The sequence below is a fragment of the Erpetoichthys calabaricus genome, chromosome 5 (genome assembly GCF_900747795.2).
Source record: "Erpetoichthys calabaricus chromosome 5, fErpCal1.3, whole genome shotgun sequence".
Lineage (NCBI taxonomy): Eukaryota > Metazoa > Chordata > Cladistia > Polypteriformes > Polypteridae > Erpetoichthys > Erpetoichthys calabaricus.
In genome coordinates this window covers 12074709-12091495 of record NC_041398.2, presented here as the reverse complement: position 1 = coordinate 12091495, position 16787 = coordinate 12074709, and the positions used below count along the sequence as shown (strand labels likewise).

Genomic DNA, 16787 nt, shown 5'->3' with positions numbered 1-16787 from the left:
CAATCTGTGATCACAGGACGGCCATCAGCGTGTGACGAGTCAAAGAGGAGAAAATCAGAGGAAGGAACAAAACTGACAAACACACAAGTGACACACTCGTCTGACTCACTCTGTCTCAGGTCACTCATCTCACCCTTCATCACCATGACATTCTTCTCTATCATCCTCACCCCTCACTCTTTATTCACCTTCTCCTCTTCCTTTTAACCCCTCAGGCTCCATGAAGATGACAGATTTAGAATTCATAGTCGCCATCTGCTGGTGAGGCCTGTAATACACAGTGGGGGGGCTGTCAGCCTGGGCCTTCATTGGCTTCTTCACACACACTGATGTCAGGTGACAAGCCGCTCCTTGAGGCGTCCTGAGGGAATTGTAAATTAATCCTGGGAATGTGTGTGTCAGTGGAAAGATAAAAGTGTCCTGAAGTGCCACATCTGATTGTCACTATGAACACCGACAGTGATGGTGAAGTCAGTCAGCTGACTCGTCTCCTTGAGGTTGGGTGACAGTGGGATCAACAAGGAGGAGGTGCAATTTAATGTCTAACGTGACACCAAGTGACTCAGTAAAACACGAAAATCCATCAGTATGGCTGACATGTGACTGAGCGGTGAGTCCTCATCTTTAGACATTCACAGTGAATTCATTCAGAGGTGACAGACCACCGGAGTAACTAATAGAGGGGCAGACAATGTCTGTTCAGAGGCCAGCACTCCAGTCACGTCTGTCACTCTGTGCTCCTAAATAGTCACTGGAATGAGGCTCTGGATACTGAGACAGGCATGTGGTCCTGCTGGAGAAGCACTACTGAAAGGCGCTATATAGACTTACTTAACAGGTGACATTCAGTGACACTAAGAGGACACAGCAGTTGGGGTGTCAGCCTGAAGGACATGTGGCTGTGAATCAACAGTGACCCCTGCTGGTGAGACTGGTATTTGTAGGTCTGAGGTGTCACCGCCCTTCACTATGACACACACACCTGATTGGCTACTCAGACCCAATAATAATGGAGACCCTGACAGCCGCACTCGCCCCTCATTCTCATCCAGAAATTCACTCACAGAGGTGCTGCCCCCCCCCACCTATAGTGTAAAATTAATTTTGACCCCAAACTGCAAACACAAAGACACCTGAGTTTGTGGGGACATCAAGTGACTGGTGGAGGGTACTGGTCAGTTGTCACATGGTGTCAGATGGCTGATTGTTACACTGGAGTAAAGACCAACATAAAACCCTGGATAGAGGGGCTCAGTGAAGGAGGTGTTGAACCTGTGCAGGAGGGTCATTGTGTGTGAGACGCTATAAAATGACAGAGAGCCAGCAGGCCAGTCCAGATACACACCTATTCTGGGGCTGTAGGGGGCGCTGATTACAGTCTGCTGTTTCTTGTGATACACAGAGTACTGGGAATTATACCACAGCAAACACCAGGATTTGTCGTTGTTTCCAAGTCCGCACTCCAAGCTCGCTCCTTTCCTGCTCAGTCCTTTATATGCGACTCCAATCCTCATGAAGTCTCCAGTGCACTCCACCTCCCAGTAACAGCGAGTCCCAGTCAGAGCCTCTCTGCACAGAACTTGAGGCCAGCACTCAAATCTCTCTGGATGATCAGGATATTCAGTCACTGTCCCATCACTTGTCACCTTCTTGTTCCCTTCAGACAGATGGAGGACTCTGTTTGCCGTGTTGATGTCCAGTGTGAGGGGACAGAAGTCTGAAAGGAGAGAAAAGAAAACGAGTGAAGAAATCTGGGAGTGTGTAACGGCACTGGGGGCGGAGCACAACTTAGACAATTTTTTTTTTCTTTTTATTAATTTTATTGTAATCATTCCGTACAAATAGATCAATTTTTACAAAAAATAGGATTGAAAACAAATCAAACCCCACCCCTGAGAAGGAGAGCATGGCAAAGGAGTAATACTTAAAGCCTGTAAACATGCCTAAATTGTTGAGTTTAGTACGGCAAAAAAGATAAATGAAGAAGGAAAAGGAATGCGAAAATAATAATGTCTTCTTATTCTAAAATATTGTTGATTTGATCCTGCCAGGTTTTGAAAAAATTCTGTAGAGATCCTTTAACTGAGAATTTGATTTTTTCCAATTTCAAATAATATAAACATCGGTTTCCCACTGACTTAAAAGAGTAAAGTTAGGATTCTTCCAATTTAACAAAATAAGTCTGCGTGTCACAAGTGTAGTGAATGCAATCACCGTTTGCTTGTTCTTCTCCACTTCAAGTCCATCTGGAAGAACACCGAACACAGCTGTTAATGGATTAGGAGGGATTGTGACCCCAAGGCTGTCTGAAAGGCACTTAAAAATTTTGGTCCTTAATGATGTTAGTTTGGTGCAGGCCCAAAACATGAGACCCAGTGAGGCAGGAGCTTGGTTGCAGCGTTTGCATGTTGGATCTTGCCCTGGAAACATTTTGGACAGTTTTAAGTGAGACAGATGGGCTTGCTATATAATTTTGAGTTGAATAATTCTATGCTTTGCGCATATGGATCTTTAGTGAATTCTCTGCTTTGCTACCTTCCACTCCTTTTCTGATATATTGATTAAGAGATCTTCTTCCCAATGTCCTCTTGGATCTTTGAAAGGAAGGGACTCTAATAATATTTTATATATTGCTAAAATTGTGTCTAAGTCCTTGACATTTAGCAGTATTTTTTCCAGCATGGTGGATGGTACGAGATGAGGAAAATTGGGCAGTTTCTGTTTAGCAAAGTTTCTAATTTGAAAATAGTGAAAGAAATGTGTAGCTGGGAAGTTAAATTTGGAATATAATTGTTCAAAGGATGCAAAGATATTGTCTATCTAAAGATCTCTGAGCAATTAAATCCCAAATCTTTTCCAGATATTAAAAACTAGATATGTTTGTGAGGGTTGAAAGAGGTGGTTCTCTTGCAGAGGTGCCACAGATAAAAGATTTTCCATCTTGAATTGCTTTCTAAATTGGTTCCATGTTCTGAGTGAGTGAAGCACAATTGGGTTATTAGTATATTTGCGATAACTTGAATTTATTGGAGCGCAGAGCAGGGAGTATAAAGAAGTACTACAGGATTTTACTTCTAAAGCCTGTGACCAAGCCTGTGTATGTTCATGGATTTTTGTCCAGGTTTTTATGGCTTGTATGTTTGCTGCCCTGTTATGAAACTGAAAATTAGGTAAAGCCATGCCACCTTCTGCCTGAGGTCTTTGTAGGGTCGCTCTTTGGATACGTGAATGTTTTGAGTTCCAAATAAATGAGGTTATTGTTGAATCTAATTGCCTAAAAAATTATTTATTGATATATATTGGAATGTTTTGAAGTAAAAAAAGAAGATTAGGAAGGATATTCATCTTAACAATGTTAATTCTTCCGGCTAGAGTGAAATGAAGAGTTGACCATCTATGCAAGTCTTGCTTAATTTTTTCCATACAGACGGTGCAATTTTGTTGATAAAGAGCTTTATGTTTACTTGTGATATTTACCGCTAGGTATTTAAACTGATCTGCTTTGGTAAAAGGTAGGGTTTCTAATCTAATATTATATGCTTGTGAATTCACTGGAAAGAGTATACTTTTATTCAGATTAATTCTAAGACCAGATATCTTTTGAAATTCTGTGAGTGCTGTTAAAACTGCAGGGACAGTGTTTTCTGGGTCTGATATATATAAAACCATATCATCTGCATATAGAGAAATTTTCTGTTACAATCCTTCTCTGTTAATCCTCTTTATCTGATTAGAATTTTGACAGTGGATTGCCAGTGGTTCAATGGCAATTGCAAACAGCAGTGGTGACAAGAGGCATCCTTGTCTGGTGCCACGTTCTAGCTTAAAGTAGTCTGAGCAAATGTTATTAATACAAACTGAGGCTTCTGGATTGGTATACAGTAGTTTGATCCATGCACAAATATTCGGGCCGAACCCAAATATCTCCAATGCAGTGAAAAGGTAGTTCCATTCAATCATATTAAATGCTTTTTCTGCATCCAATGATAATAATATCTCTGGGGTGTTTGACTTTGCTGGTGAATATATTACATTAAACAGGTGTCGAAGATTGGAAGATAGATGTCGGCCTTTCATAAATCCAGTTTGATCCTGTGATATTACCGAGGGCAGCACTTTCTCCATCCTTCTAGCTATAATTTTTGAAAGTATCTTAACATCATTATTCAGAAGTGAAATTGGTCTGTATGATGCACATTGTAACAAGTCCTTATTTTGTTTAGGAAAGACGGTGATTAATGCTTGACTGAAGGTTTGAGGTAGATTTTGATTGTTTCTAGCTTCTGTAAATGTTGCCAATAAGAGGGGAGCTAGCTGAGTGGAGAATTTCTTATAAAATTCTACAGGGCAGCCATCAGGGCCTGCTGATTTCCCGCCTTGAAGTGACTTTATAGCATCTAGTAATTCTGATAGCATCAGAAGTTTATCCAGTTCCTCAGCACTAATAGTATCTATTTGTGGTATCTGTAATGTATCCAGAAATGCATTAGATTGTGTGTTGTCTTCTTTAAACTCAGTCGAATATAAGGTTTTATAGTAGTCTCTAAATGTCTGTATTATATTTTTATGCTCAATGATTTCATCTCCATTCGTGTTGGTGATTACTGGAATTGCATTGTGTACTTCTTGCTTGTGGGTTTGTTGAGCTAAAAGCTTATTAGCTTTCTCTCCGTGTTCATAGTAATGATTGACTTGAATTATAAATAGGTTGTTCAGTTTCTTTAGTTGTCAAAATGTTGAATTCTGAATGCAGAGCCTGCCTTTTCCTATGAAGAGCCTCACCTGGATGCCTGGCTTGTTCTTCATCTGTTCTAGTAATTTCAGTTCTCAGCTCTGACGCTTTCTTGGTTTCTAATTTATTTCTGTGGGAAAGATATGAAATAATCTGTCCTCTTAAGAAGGCCTTTAGAGTTTCCCAGAGTGTTCCTGCAGAAACCTCTGAGGATGTGTTTGTCTCTAGGAAGAAGCTGATTTGTTTGGATATAAATTCTGTGCAGTTCTCGTCTGCTAATAGAAGTGGATTATGACGCCATCTGCGAGGTGAGTGTGAGGGGCATAATGATTTTAGCTACAAAACTAGAGGTTCATGATCGGAAATAACAATTGTGTCGTATTTACAAGATTTAATCGTAGGCAAGAAATTATTATCTATAAAGAAATAATCAATTCTTGAATAGCTATGATGCAGTGGTGAGTAGAACGAATATGTTCGTAAGTTTCGGTTTAGAAACCTCCAGGTGTCTGATAAGTTGTGGCCGGTTACAAACTGTGTAATTGTCTTAGCAGTGTTAGATGTCGTCCCCCTTGTGACAGGAGTCCTATCTAAGAGTGGATTTAAAACACAATTAAATTCCCCAGCCATTATAATTTTATGAGTGTTCACATTGGGAATGGATGCAAATAGATTTTGCATGAATTCCTTATCATCAACATTGGGTGCATAAACATTTATCAAAATCATTTTACTGTTATATAAGTTGCCCATGACCATCACATATCTCCCTTCAGGATCCAATACTACAGCTGATGCTACAAATGGGACTGTTCTGTGTATGAGAATTCCCACCCCTCTAGTTTTCTTTATAAAGATAGAATGGAACATTTGGCCAGTCCAGTCTTTTTGTAGTCTGAACTGATCCTTGGTTAGTAAGTGGGTCTCCTGTAAAAATACTATTTTAGCATTTAAGCCTGTTAGGTGAGAGCATACTTTCTTTCTCTTTAGTTCGTGATTCAGGCCTTTAACATTCCAGCTCACAAAGTTAACTGTCCCATCATGGAGACATTGATTCTGAGTTTTTAATGTCATTTTATAGTCTTAACTAGTAATGAGGCAGTTTTAATCTTAGTTTTAAGATTCCCCATAAGTTATTGCCATACAGCCTATTGTTGCATTGATAGTCATAATTATAAGGATTAAAAAGATAGATTAGATATAGCCTGCTCTCTTTCTCTCCCCCCTTTATCCCCCCCACCCCCCCATTTTGCATCCCCACATGAGGCTAGACCCACTTCACAATGTCCCAGTCCTCTGACAGAGCACGTCCAAAGCAAAAACAAGCCCCACGCAGCGGCGTTTGAGAATTAAAAAGTAGAGATATCTATTGCAGTTGAAGTCTGAATACTATCTGCCAAAAATATAATCATTAACAGTCTTTAAGCTTGAAATATAATTTTAAAATATTGAGATAATAAAATAATGAACCCTGGGGATGGTGTTAAAAAGAGGTCTAGGATAAGCATAGTAAATCCTAATGCAATAATAGAAATAACAATAAACAAAGGGTATGATGTTAAACAGTCTACTTTAGGGTAGTAAAAAAAAAAAACCTACTTTAATTACTTCCACACTTCCACACACTCACGTCTATAACTATAATTAAAACATAAAGCTTACTTAAAAAACATAAACATATAGCGTCCAAGTAATGAAAAGAATGTATAATTATAATACCCGTATCTTTACAAGTGGATCAGACAGCAGGTGATAACTCCTTGCCATGCCATGACAGAATACGGCTTGTTATTGTCTTTCAAAAGAGTGTCGGGAGCAGCTTCTTTAATTCCTTTCCAGCTTCCTCCTTGCTTGAAAATACGTAAAATTGGCCTTTAACTTCCACTTTCAGTTTGCCGGGATACAAGAGGCTGTATTTGATATCAGCTTTCCGTAACAGCTGTTTAATGTTGAAGAAGGCTGCACATTTTGCAGCGGTTGAAGGTGAGAATTCAGGGGAAATACGAATGAGATTATTTTAAAATATAATCTCTTGCTTGTGTCTGAGAAGTGCCATCACATCAAGCTTACATTGTAGTCGCTCAAAGCGAACAATAAAAGACCTAGGTTTAAAGGTACAGTGCATCCGGTAAGTATTCCCAGCGCATTACTTTTTCCACATTTTGTTATGTTACAGCCTTATTCCAAAATTGATTAAATTCATTTTTTTTCCTCAGAATTCTACACACAACACCCCATAATGACAACGTGAAAAAAGTATACTTGAGGTTTTTGCAAATTTATTAAAAATAAAAAAAATTGAGAAAGCACATGTACATAAGTATTGATAGCCTTTGCCATGAAGCTCAAAATCGAGCTCAGGTGCATCCTGTTTCCCCTGATCATCCTTGAGATGTTTCTGTAGCTTAACTGGAGTCCACCTGTGGTAAATTCAGTTGACTGGACAGGATTTGGAAAGGCACACACCTGTCTATAGAAGGTCCCACAGTTGACAGTTCATGTCAGAGCACAAACCAAGCATGAAGTCAAAGGAACTGTCTGTAGACCTCCGAGACAGGATTGTCTCGAGGCACAAATCTGGGGAAGATTACAGAAACATTTCTGCTGCTTTGAAGGTCCCAATGAGCACAATGACCTCCATTATCCGTAAGTGGAAGAAGTTTGAAACCACCAGGACTCTTCCTAGCGCTGGCCAGCCATCTAAACTGAGCGATCGGGGGAGAAGGGTCTTAGTCAGGGATGTGACCAAGAACCCGATGGTCACTCTGTCAGAGCTCCAGAGGTCCTCTGTGGAGAGAGGAGAACCTTCCAGAAGGACAACCATCTCTGCAGCAATCCACCAATCAGGCCTGTATGGTAGAGTGGCCAGACGGAAGCCACTCCTTAGTAAAAGGCACATGGCAGCCCGCCTGGAGTTTGCCAAAAGGCACCTGAAGGACTCTCAGACCATGAGACAGACAATTCTCTGGTCTGATGAGACAAAGATTGAACTCACGTTTGGAGGAAACCAGGCACCGCTCATCACAAGGCCAATACCATCCCTACAGTGAAGCATGGTGGTGGCAGCATCATGCTGTGGGGATGTTTTTCAGCGGCAGGGACTGGGAGACTAGTCAGGATAAAGGGAAAGATGACTGCAGCAATGTACAGAGACATCCTGGATGAAAACCTGCTCCAGAGCGCTCTTGACCTCAGACTGGGGCGACGGTTCATCTTTCAGCAGGACAACGACCCTAAGCACACAGCCAAGATATCAAAGGAGTGGCTTCAGGACAACTCTGTGAATGTCCTTGAGTGGCCCAGCCAGAGCCCAGACTTGAATCCGATTGAACATCTCTGGAGAGATCTTAAAATGGCTGTGCACCGACGCTTCCCATCTAACCTGATGGAGCTTGAGAGGTGCTGCAAAGAGGAATGGGCGAAACTGGCCAAGGATAGGTGTGCCAAGCTTGTGGCATCATATTCAAAAAGACTTGAGGCTGGAATTGCTGCCAAAGGTGCATCGACAAAGTATTGAGCAAAGGCTGTGAATACTTATGGACATGGGATTTCTCAGATTTTTTATTTTTAATAAATTTGCAAAAACCTCAAATAAACTTTTTTCACGTTGTCATTATGGGGTGTTGTGTGTAGAATTCTGAGGAAAAAAATTACTTTAATCCATTTTGGAATAAGGCTGTAACATAACAAAATGTGGAAAAAGTGATGTGCTGGGAATTCTTTCCAGATGCACTGTATTTGATCTGTGTATACGATAAGCTGCTGCTATCTCGGTATCTGATTTAAAGTTATCTCCAATTATTTTAGAGAGTAATTCTACTGCAAATTTCACTGGGTTTGAACTTTCACGTTTCTCAGGTAGACCTTCGATTCTTATATTATTCCTTCTGCACCCATCTTCCAGGGCCGCAAGTCTATCTCTGAGTTTTTTGCATTCGGAATTCACAGCTGTAGCTTTTTCATCGGCGTTACATGCTACTTGTCCTGCTGTTTCAATTCGAGCCGTGAATGCCTGCTTAATGTCATCCAGCTCATCGGCAAGTTTTTTCAGTTTGGATATGTTTTCTTCAATGTGTTCCTCTAATTTCCCCACTATACCTTAAAAGGTTGTGTCAAAACGATTAAATAGACGAATTTCCAGGACTTTGTTATTCTTCTTAAACTCCTTCTTAAGCTCACTTACGGCCGTAGCCGTGGCAGTGGCCGGTGTTGTGATCATCTCTTTCAGTTCAGACAGATCGTTTCGGCTTTTGTGCTCCACAGGTGGAATTGCAGTTCCTATTACAGTCGATGCTTCGGGCTCGCGAGGAGTAAATGAGAGCACGTACTGCAGGGCCGTTTCTAGTTTCAAGTAATCTTCTGAAATCAGCGATCCATCGTGACCTGCATCACTTGCACCCTCGCTCCCATTTTCACTCTCGGCTGGAGACGATGCAGTGGAGCCTGGTCCTAGGAAGTCTGCGCATTCATCTGCCTGTTCCAGTTCAGTCTCCGAGAGGCCTTACCTCGTACTTGGGCTTGATGCCTGTATAGTCTTTGATGTAGCTTTAAGTTTCTTTTCCGGTTCTTTCTGACCTCTCTTCTTGTTACTCATGTTTGTATACTGTAGTGGAAGCTCCTTGGGTCGGATAAATACAAGATACCTCTCAATAATAAGTAATACGTGAGAAAATAAAGCCGCTGCTAATGGAGCTCCGCTTCAGACGACCATCTCCAAGAACCAATCAGGAGATGCGCTGATGACACACTAATAGTAATGAGCTCATCTGATTGGTCAGAATCTGTGGGGATTAAAAATTAAATCATAAAAAGACGACAACAGAAAACAAAGAGAAAGGCAGGCAAGTCAGTCATTTGAAAGTCATCTCAGTCGTCAGAAATTATGATAAACAACATCAGGTCACCATTGAGGTCAAAGTTCTAGTGGACTGTCCACACTGACCACTGGCTTTATTAAATGACATGTTTTATTGTCACAGTCCACCTCTTAAATTTAAAATCAATCCACTGTCAAACTTCACAACCACATCAATTATTTGTGTAAAACCTGCAATCAGTATTTACTATTTATAATCTATCTATCTATCTATCTATCTATCTATCTATCTATCTATCTATCTATCTATCTATCTATCTATCTATCTATCTATCTATCTATCTATCTATTATATAGTGCCTTTCCCATCTGTCATTGTCTCTCTCTTTCTTTCTTTCGTGTGTTTCCTGTCATCTCTTTTTATTATTTGACTGTCATTCTTATCCAAGGTGACTCCCATCATCTCAGATTCCATTGTTTCCTTTACTTCTCTTTGTCCAATCAAAAGCCCAGACAGGTGAAGTGACTTGCTGAGGTCACACAGTGGTATCAGTAGTAGGATTTGAACCCACAACATCAGGGTTTGAACTCCAAAGTCTTCACCACCACACCACACTGCATTTTCTCCTCCATTTAAACTCTCCTTCTGTTCACTCGGAGGTCAGCTTAACTGTGGTGGTCTCATCACGGAGGTGGGCTGTAGTCCTGGGGACCCTCAAACATCTTGAGAATATTAGCAGCTGAGCTCACTGGACCATGAAGCTCTATGGAGGTGGTCTTGTAGTATTCACCATGAACCCCCTTGGCTGTGGCCTTCTTCATCTCCTCTTATTCTCTTGACTGAGTGACTGAAGACCCCGGTGACACTCATTAGAGGAATCAGTCAGCTTGAGATGTCACGACAGTCCAGTGAGGTCTTTGAACTTCTAAGGACCCCCAATAATTTTCTCTGCCATTTCATTTGTTTTAATGTTTAAAATTTGTGAAGTCGAGAACTCAAAGCAAAATGTCTGCTCTGTGGAGTAAAGAATGGAGGATGACGAGGACTTTTGTCAGCTTTAACTTATTTCACATACAATTGTGCTTCATTTTTAAACTAATACTGTGTCTGTATATACAGTCATGTGAAAAAGTAAGTGCACCTAATGACATCGATTTTATTAAATTTTTTCCATTTTGAACATTTCTGGACACATTAAGACTCGGGTTCAACAGACGGCTTTGGTGATTCACTCTGAATCTCTCTATCCCATAATGCACCAGTCACAGGACCCCCATCACTCTCAGCCCCTCAGTCACACAACACTCAGACTTTCATATCCTAAGCCTGTCCTGCTCTATTAAAACTTCAATGATTTTTATTGTGATGATCCATTCAGTCAAAGCACAAACTCACATTTTAAAAAGTCGTCTCTGCTCTGAGGTTCAGGAGGCTGGAGGGCGAAAACTGGAGCTTCATGAGCTGAAAATAAAAAGAAAAGAGAAGAAAAATGGAAACTGTGAAGATGGCATCGTGGGATCTTAGTTTAGTTCTTAAACACGTATGACAAATGCAGAGGAGTTCAAATAAAACATTTATAAAATATACAAGGGCTGGCAAATTAGGCCAAATGTCGATTTGAATATTCATATTAATAATAAATATACAGGGAGTCAGAGAGTATTGAGACCCCTCACTTTCTGCACACTTTACCGTGTTGTTGATTTAATTTTAAATGGATTAATGTGCCTTTGTGCTCATCAGTCTACACTCAGTGACCATAATGACAAAGTGAGCGCAGGTCTTCAGAAAGGTCTGCACATTTATTACAAATCAAATCTGAAACTTCTCCATCCTAGAAGAATTCAGACACTTAATTCAGGTCTTTGTGGAAGCCCCTTTGGTGGTCTTCATGACTAAGCGTCACTTCAAGTTTTCTACTCCTGTATTTGGCCAGTTGATCCCATTCTTCCGGGCAGATCCTCTCAAACTCCGTTAGACTTCAAGGTAAGCGTCTGTGAACTGCCATCTTCAGGTCTCTCCTGTTCTGTGGGGTCTCATGTTGGTCACTCAAGGACACTAAGACTTGTCACAAAGCCACTCCAGAGTTGTCTTGGCTGTAGTGTTCAGGTCGTTGATCCATCGCCCAGTCTGAGGTCACAGGTTTTCTTTAAGGTCCTCTCTGTATTTGACAGCACTTCTCCTCCCCTCAGTTCTGACCTGTCACTCTGTACCCATAGCCTGATGCTGTCACCACCATCTTCACTGTAGAGATGGCATTAGGAGGGTGGTGAGCAGTGCCTGGTCCTCTCCATACATCCTGCATGGTCTTCTGTCTAAAGAGTTTAATGTTTGTCTCTCAGATCTTTGAATCTTTCCCTTCCATTTGTCTTTTACTCGAGAGTATCTTCTGCCTGGCCACTCCACCATAAATGCTTGATTTGTTGAGCGCTGCTGAGATGGCCGTCCCTCCTACAGTTTCTCTCATCTCAGCAGAGGACTTCTGAAGTTCTGTTGCAGTGACCATTAGGTTTATGGTCACCTCCCTGGTAAAGGCCTTTCCTTCTCATTTACTCAGACTGGCCATTTCTAGAAAGTGTCCTGGTAATTCCACACTTCTTCCATTTCACAATTCTTGAGGCTGCTGTGCTCCTGGTAACAGTCAAAGCTTTATAAATGGCTTTATCCCTTTGCTATGCTCTACTCCTCACCAAAATTTGATCACAGAGGACTGCATAGGGTCCTGTGAACTCCATGGATTGATTTTTGTGCTGACATACACTGTCATAAATATACTTTATTTGAAACATATTGACAAGCAGGTACCGTTGGGGACATCTTCAGAGCTCCATCTAGTTAAGAAATCCCACCCTGAGTCGAGAGGGTGCTGCTCCTGCTAATGTCATCATTTCAATGAGTTCACAGGCCACAAGACGAGTGACGTCACTTCCATAGCCCGCTAATTAAGCTCCGCCTCTTCTGTGACACCACTATAAAATGTCACCAGAAGTGGGTATTCATTACAGATCTGTGACTGAGGAAGACGGAGCTCCGACTCACAAGTGACTTTAACTTGACAGCCTTTGATTGCAGCAGACGTCATCATTGTGCTCCGTCTTTGTGCTTTTTATTTCATCTTCATCATTAAACGGGGTATTTCAGGGTGGTACCCCAACTCTTTGTGCCCACTCTCTCTGCTTATTTTCACAATACACACATACAGTATATGTCTAATGTGGTGGACGGCCGGGATGGACCCTGTGCTCTTGGCTACTTGACCTTAGTTTGTGTTTAAACAAATCGCTGTCTTTATTTGTAAACGTATGGAATTCATAATTTATAAAGTGTGTTTTACTCTGAGGCTGCACTCACTGAAATGTTCAGGTGGTCCTCAAGTAGTCAGAGTTCTGACGTAGTCCTCCAATTTGCTTTTCTTCACCACAAAAATATATCAAATAAAATGCTTTTGGTGTGTAAAATCCTTTTAAATGTCGGTTGGAGACACGACTTCTGAACAAACAACAGCAGGAATATAAAACACGAGAGCCCAGGGGGAGCACAGCTGGAAATGGATGAACGTGAACTTTTAACGTGGACTCCATCCAGCAGAATGTAATGGACAGCGAAGACAGCAGGAGCAGATTGAGATGTTCTGATATTATAAAACACTGACGCTGAGCTCAATTTGATTCCATTAACGTCTTCTCTGTTCTCAAATAAACAATTCATTTGTGCTCTGAGCCGGCTTAGCCATTTAAAACACATTTCTGTTCATTAATCTTAAGGTGAGGAAAGAAATGAAATAAAAAGAATCTCAAAGTTAAGTGAAAAAAGGACTTTTTAAGAGAATACGTGGAATAAGTATAAGGAGTATAACATTTCAAGTTAAAATTCCAAAATATCTGATTAAGAACAACTGATTATTTAGAGAGTTTGTTATCACTCAGCTAATGACTGTGAAAGGCACTATATAGTAAAAAATAATAAACAGAAAAGGATGGCAGATAAATGTTAAAGAGCAGGCCTTCTTCAGTGTCCTCTTATTGTCACTCTGGTCCTCCTAATAGACTTCAATAATAAACACAATGTCACCATACGCTGTACCTGATGGATTCCTTGTCATGATGACCCACTGGCTGATCTTCTCCAGACTCTTTATCAGACCTGACAGCTCCTTTCTCAGGTCCTCAGATGAGAAATCAGCAGTGACAGTGAAGCTCAGCGAGTCTCCATCAGCAGGAAGGACACAGCGAGATGAGAAAGTCTGAATCAGAAGAGAAGAGGGGATGAGATTTCAGAAAGGAGACATTAAAAAGTAAGTAATGATGATAAGAGGGGGCTCTTCTGAATTAAGGATCAGTGTGGTGGGCAGTCAGCGTTGGTTTAGATGGTGAGAACGCCTGTCATTGACTTGTTGGTTATTTATGATTATAATATTTGGTGGAGTGTAGTGGAGCATCAGAGATTATCAACCTTAACTATCAATGAGCTTTACACACAGGACACCATGAGCGGAGAGTCAAGATAAAGGGATTGAGGGGGCAGGTGGGTCCAGAATTGACTTGGCACACAAAACAAGGTGTTGGGCTTTTTATGGTTCTCAGAAGTTTGACTTGTGAGGAAATCCTGTGAGCCTTTGTGTCATCATCATCATCATCTTCATCAACCATTTAAAAGAGAGAAAGCTACGGCAAACACAGTTATTTAGCGACCACCATGTGTGGAGTGTAAATCAAGAAGAGAATCTCAATAATGTCTGCTAAACACAGTTGACCTCAGGACTATTGTGTGGAGTGTGAGAGAAAAACACACGAGAAAGGTGAGAGATGAGAGACGAGACTGGACTGTGGGGTCTGAGCTGTGAGGAAATGGTGAAGGATTTGAATCTCATCAGTTTAAGGATGGCGATATCTGAAGGTGGTCTTGGAACAGAGTTGGCACCATCCTTTATTAGATGTCAACTTATACCCTTCACTTTTTCACACAGACAGCTGTATGTTCATCTCTCTGTCATGCACATGAAGTTACCAACTTTGAAATATTTGTAAAAAGAATATTTGAAATGTAAGTGAAATATGAAAAGATGATCTGTGCTTGGCTGAATGGCCTGTTCTTGTCATGTACAAACCCTTCAGATCTTTTAAATTTCTCCCTAAATGTTCTCCGGTCCCACACACCCCAGTCAGATCAGACTCCCTGTGAAGTGTCACTCTCACCTGCAGGAATTGGAGATGGTCCTTGGTCTCTGAAAGCTCCTTCAGCTCAGCTTCTCTCCTCTTCAGCTCCTCAATCTCCTTCTCCAGTTGCTCCATGACTCCTTCAGCCTTCTCCATTTCTCTCTTCTCATTTTCTTCCACCTCTCTTAATACAGACTTATGAAAAAATAGGATACAGATTTAGAATTGAGTCACCTGATGAGAATAACCAATCATGTGTCACATTTGTTGTTTTTTTGATGTTGTGAAGGACAGTTTGAATTGGCTGGAGTGACTGGTCGTACTTTATTTGCAGAAGGAAAGTCAGTTGTAGACTGCCTCCCAGGCAATATATTCACCTCACTACACCAAGTAACATCACTACTCTGCTGATGCTGCTGTTAAGGAGACTGCAGAGCTTTATGAGATACGCCGTCATGAAAGGATTCCTTGTGAAGGATCTTGAGAGCCATTGGCAGGAGTTGCTGGGGACATCTCTACTATCTTGTGAAGACTCCATTCGACCTGAGAGTTTGTATAAAAGTTGGCCTTTAAAAATGGAATCTCCTGCTGAGCCTGAGGTTAGGTTTGGAGTAGGACAACACAAACCAGGGAAGAAGAAGAAGAAGAAGAAGAAGAAGAAGAAGAAGAAGAAGAAGAAGAAGAAGAAGAAGAAGAAGAAGAAGAAGAAGAAGAAGAAGAAGAAGAAGAAGAAGAAGAGTTTGGGGTGTCAGACGTCACCATGTCAGACCTGTGAGATGGAGATATTAAACAAGTGGGTCTAGGTGTTAGTCAAGGGGCTTCAGATTTCCTTTAATTTCATGAACTCTTTGCATATTTACCTTCTTCCGTCTCTTTTTCATTGTAAAGCTCAGAGTTGTGTATTTATTTCCATGTTTGATGTATTTCTACTGCATGTTAGAACTTTGTATTATTACTAATGAATTTGCTAATGTAACTATGGCTCATACTTGTATGATGACATCTGGTGGGGCTTTACTATGTGGAGATGTAAATGTGAGGTAAAAGGTGCTTGCTGTCCAGGATCACCAACCCCAAACCTAGAGGTGTTCAGCTGTTTTCAGAACTTTGCACATCTGGACAGTGACTCACAAAACTCTGCAATAGAAGGCAAGGATGAGAAGACCTAAAAGGTCACCTCCTAACCAGCGACTAGAATGAGGAAGAAATGATAATATGAGATTTATTATTAGGGAGTTTAGATGAATCTTTACACCAAATACAGAGAGTCTCATATGGTGTTTTGCCTTTTGGTACACATGTGGAAAACCTCCCTGGATGGGTGAATAGGATCCTGGACAGAGTAGGGAAGGAAGGATCCAGTTGTCATTGTCATATGTGTCTAGTTCTAAGTGAACAATTATAAGAGGATGGATCAGACCACCAGTACTGCAGAACAATTTAAAAACTTTGGTAAAAATCCCAGGAGCACAAGTGACATAGTAATCAGAGATTCAAGCTATGCCACAATAAGACTGAGGATGATAGATAGATAGATAGATAGATAGATAGATAGATAGATAGATAGATAGATAGATAGATAGATAGATAGATAGATAGATAGATAGATAGATAGATAGATAGATAGATAGATAGATAGATAGATAGATAATGGCCCTCATAGAATCATTATGTAATTAAAGATTTATTCTTCATAAAGTTGTATTCCAAATACACAGACACTCTTGTGAGCAAAACAAGCCAATCCAAAACAAACAAAGTTTCCAAACAGAATCCAAAGACAGTTGTTGAAAAACAAAGCACAGGCTGAAAAATCCAGAAAATCACAAAAGCATAAGGCACAGCTAAAAGAACACAAGAAATCCACAAACTCACAGAGCACATTCACAATGAAACTCTGGGAGACCCTCAGGCTTTATAGGGCGGAAGGGAAGCTCCTGGTGGTGACTGGCAGATGGTCCACCTATTGGTGAGCCACACACAAACCACATGGAATATAACATGGGCAGCTTATAGACACAATCAAATACAGAGAATAAAGCCCATACTCAACCAAATTAACATTAACAGTAATAAATAAAC

General features: G+C 40.8%; 2 protein-coding genes across 3 annotated transcripts in view; both read right to left on the bottom strand.

Moving 5' to 3' along the window:
• The window catches only part of LOC127527816 (tripartite motif-containing protein 16-like), a 38597-nt gene extending 23722 nt beyond the window's left edge, over window positions 1-14875 (bottom strand). The window contains exons 1-4 of the mRNA XM_051927704.1: window positions 14745-14875; window positions 13633-13792; window positions 10945-11010; window positions 1377-1717 (exon numbers count right to left, since the gene is read on the bottom strand). Coding sequence (XP_051783664.1) covers window positions 1377-1717; window positions 10945-11010; window positions 13633-13792; window positions 14745-14861 — 684 coding nt within the window. The 5' untranslated portion in view covers window positions 14862-14875. The remainder of the gene's footprint in view (window positions 1-1376; window positions 1718-10944; window positions 11011-13632; window positions 13793-14744) is intronic.
• The window catches only part of LOC114644581 (tripartite motif-containing protein 16-like), a 203986-nt gene continuing 188022 nt past the window's right edge, over window positions 824-16787 (bottom strand). For both annotated transcript variants that reach the window (XM_051927891.1, XM_051927892.1), the window contains exon 7: window positions 824-982. The gene's annotated coding sequence lies outside the window, so the exon portion shown is untranslated. The remainder of the gene's footprint in view (window positions 983-16787) is intronic.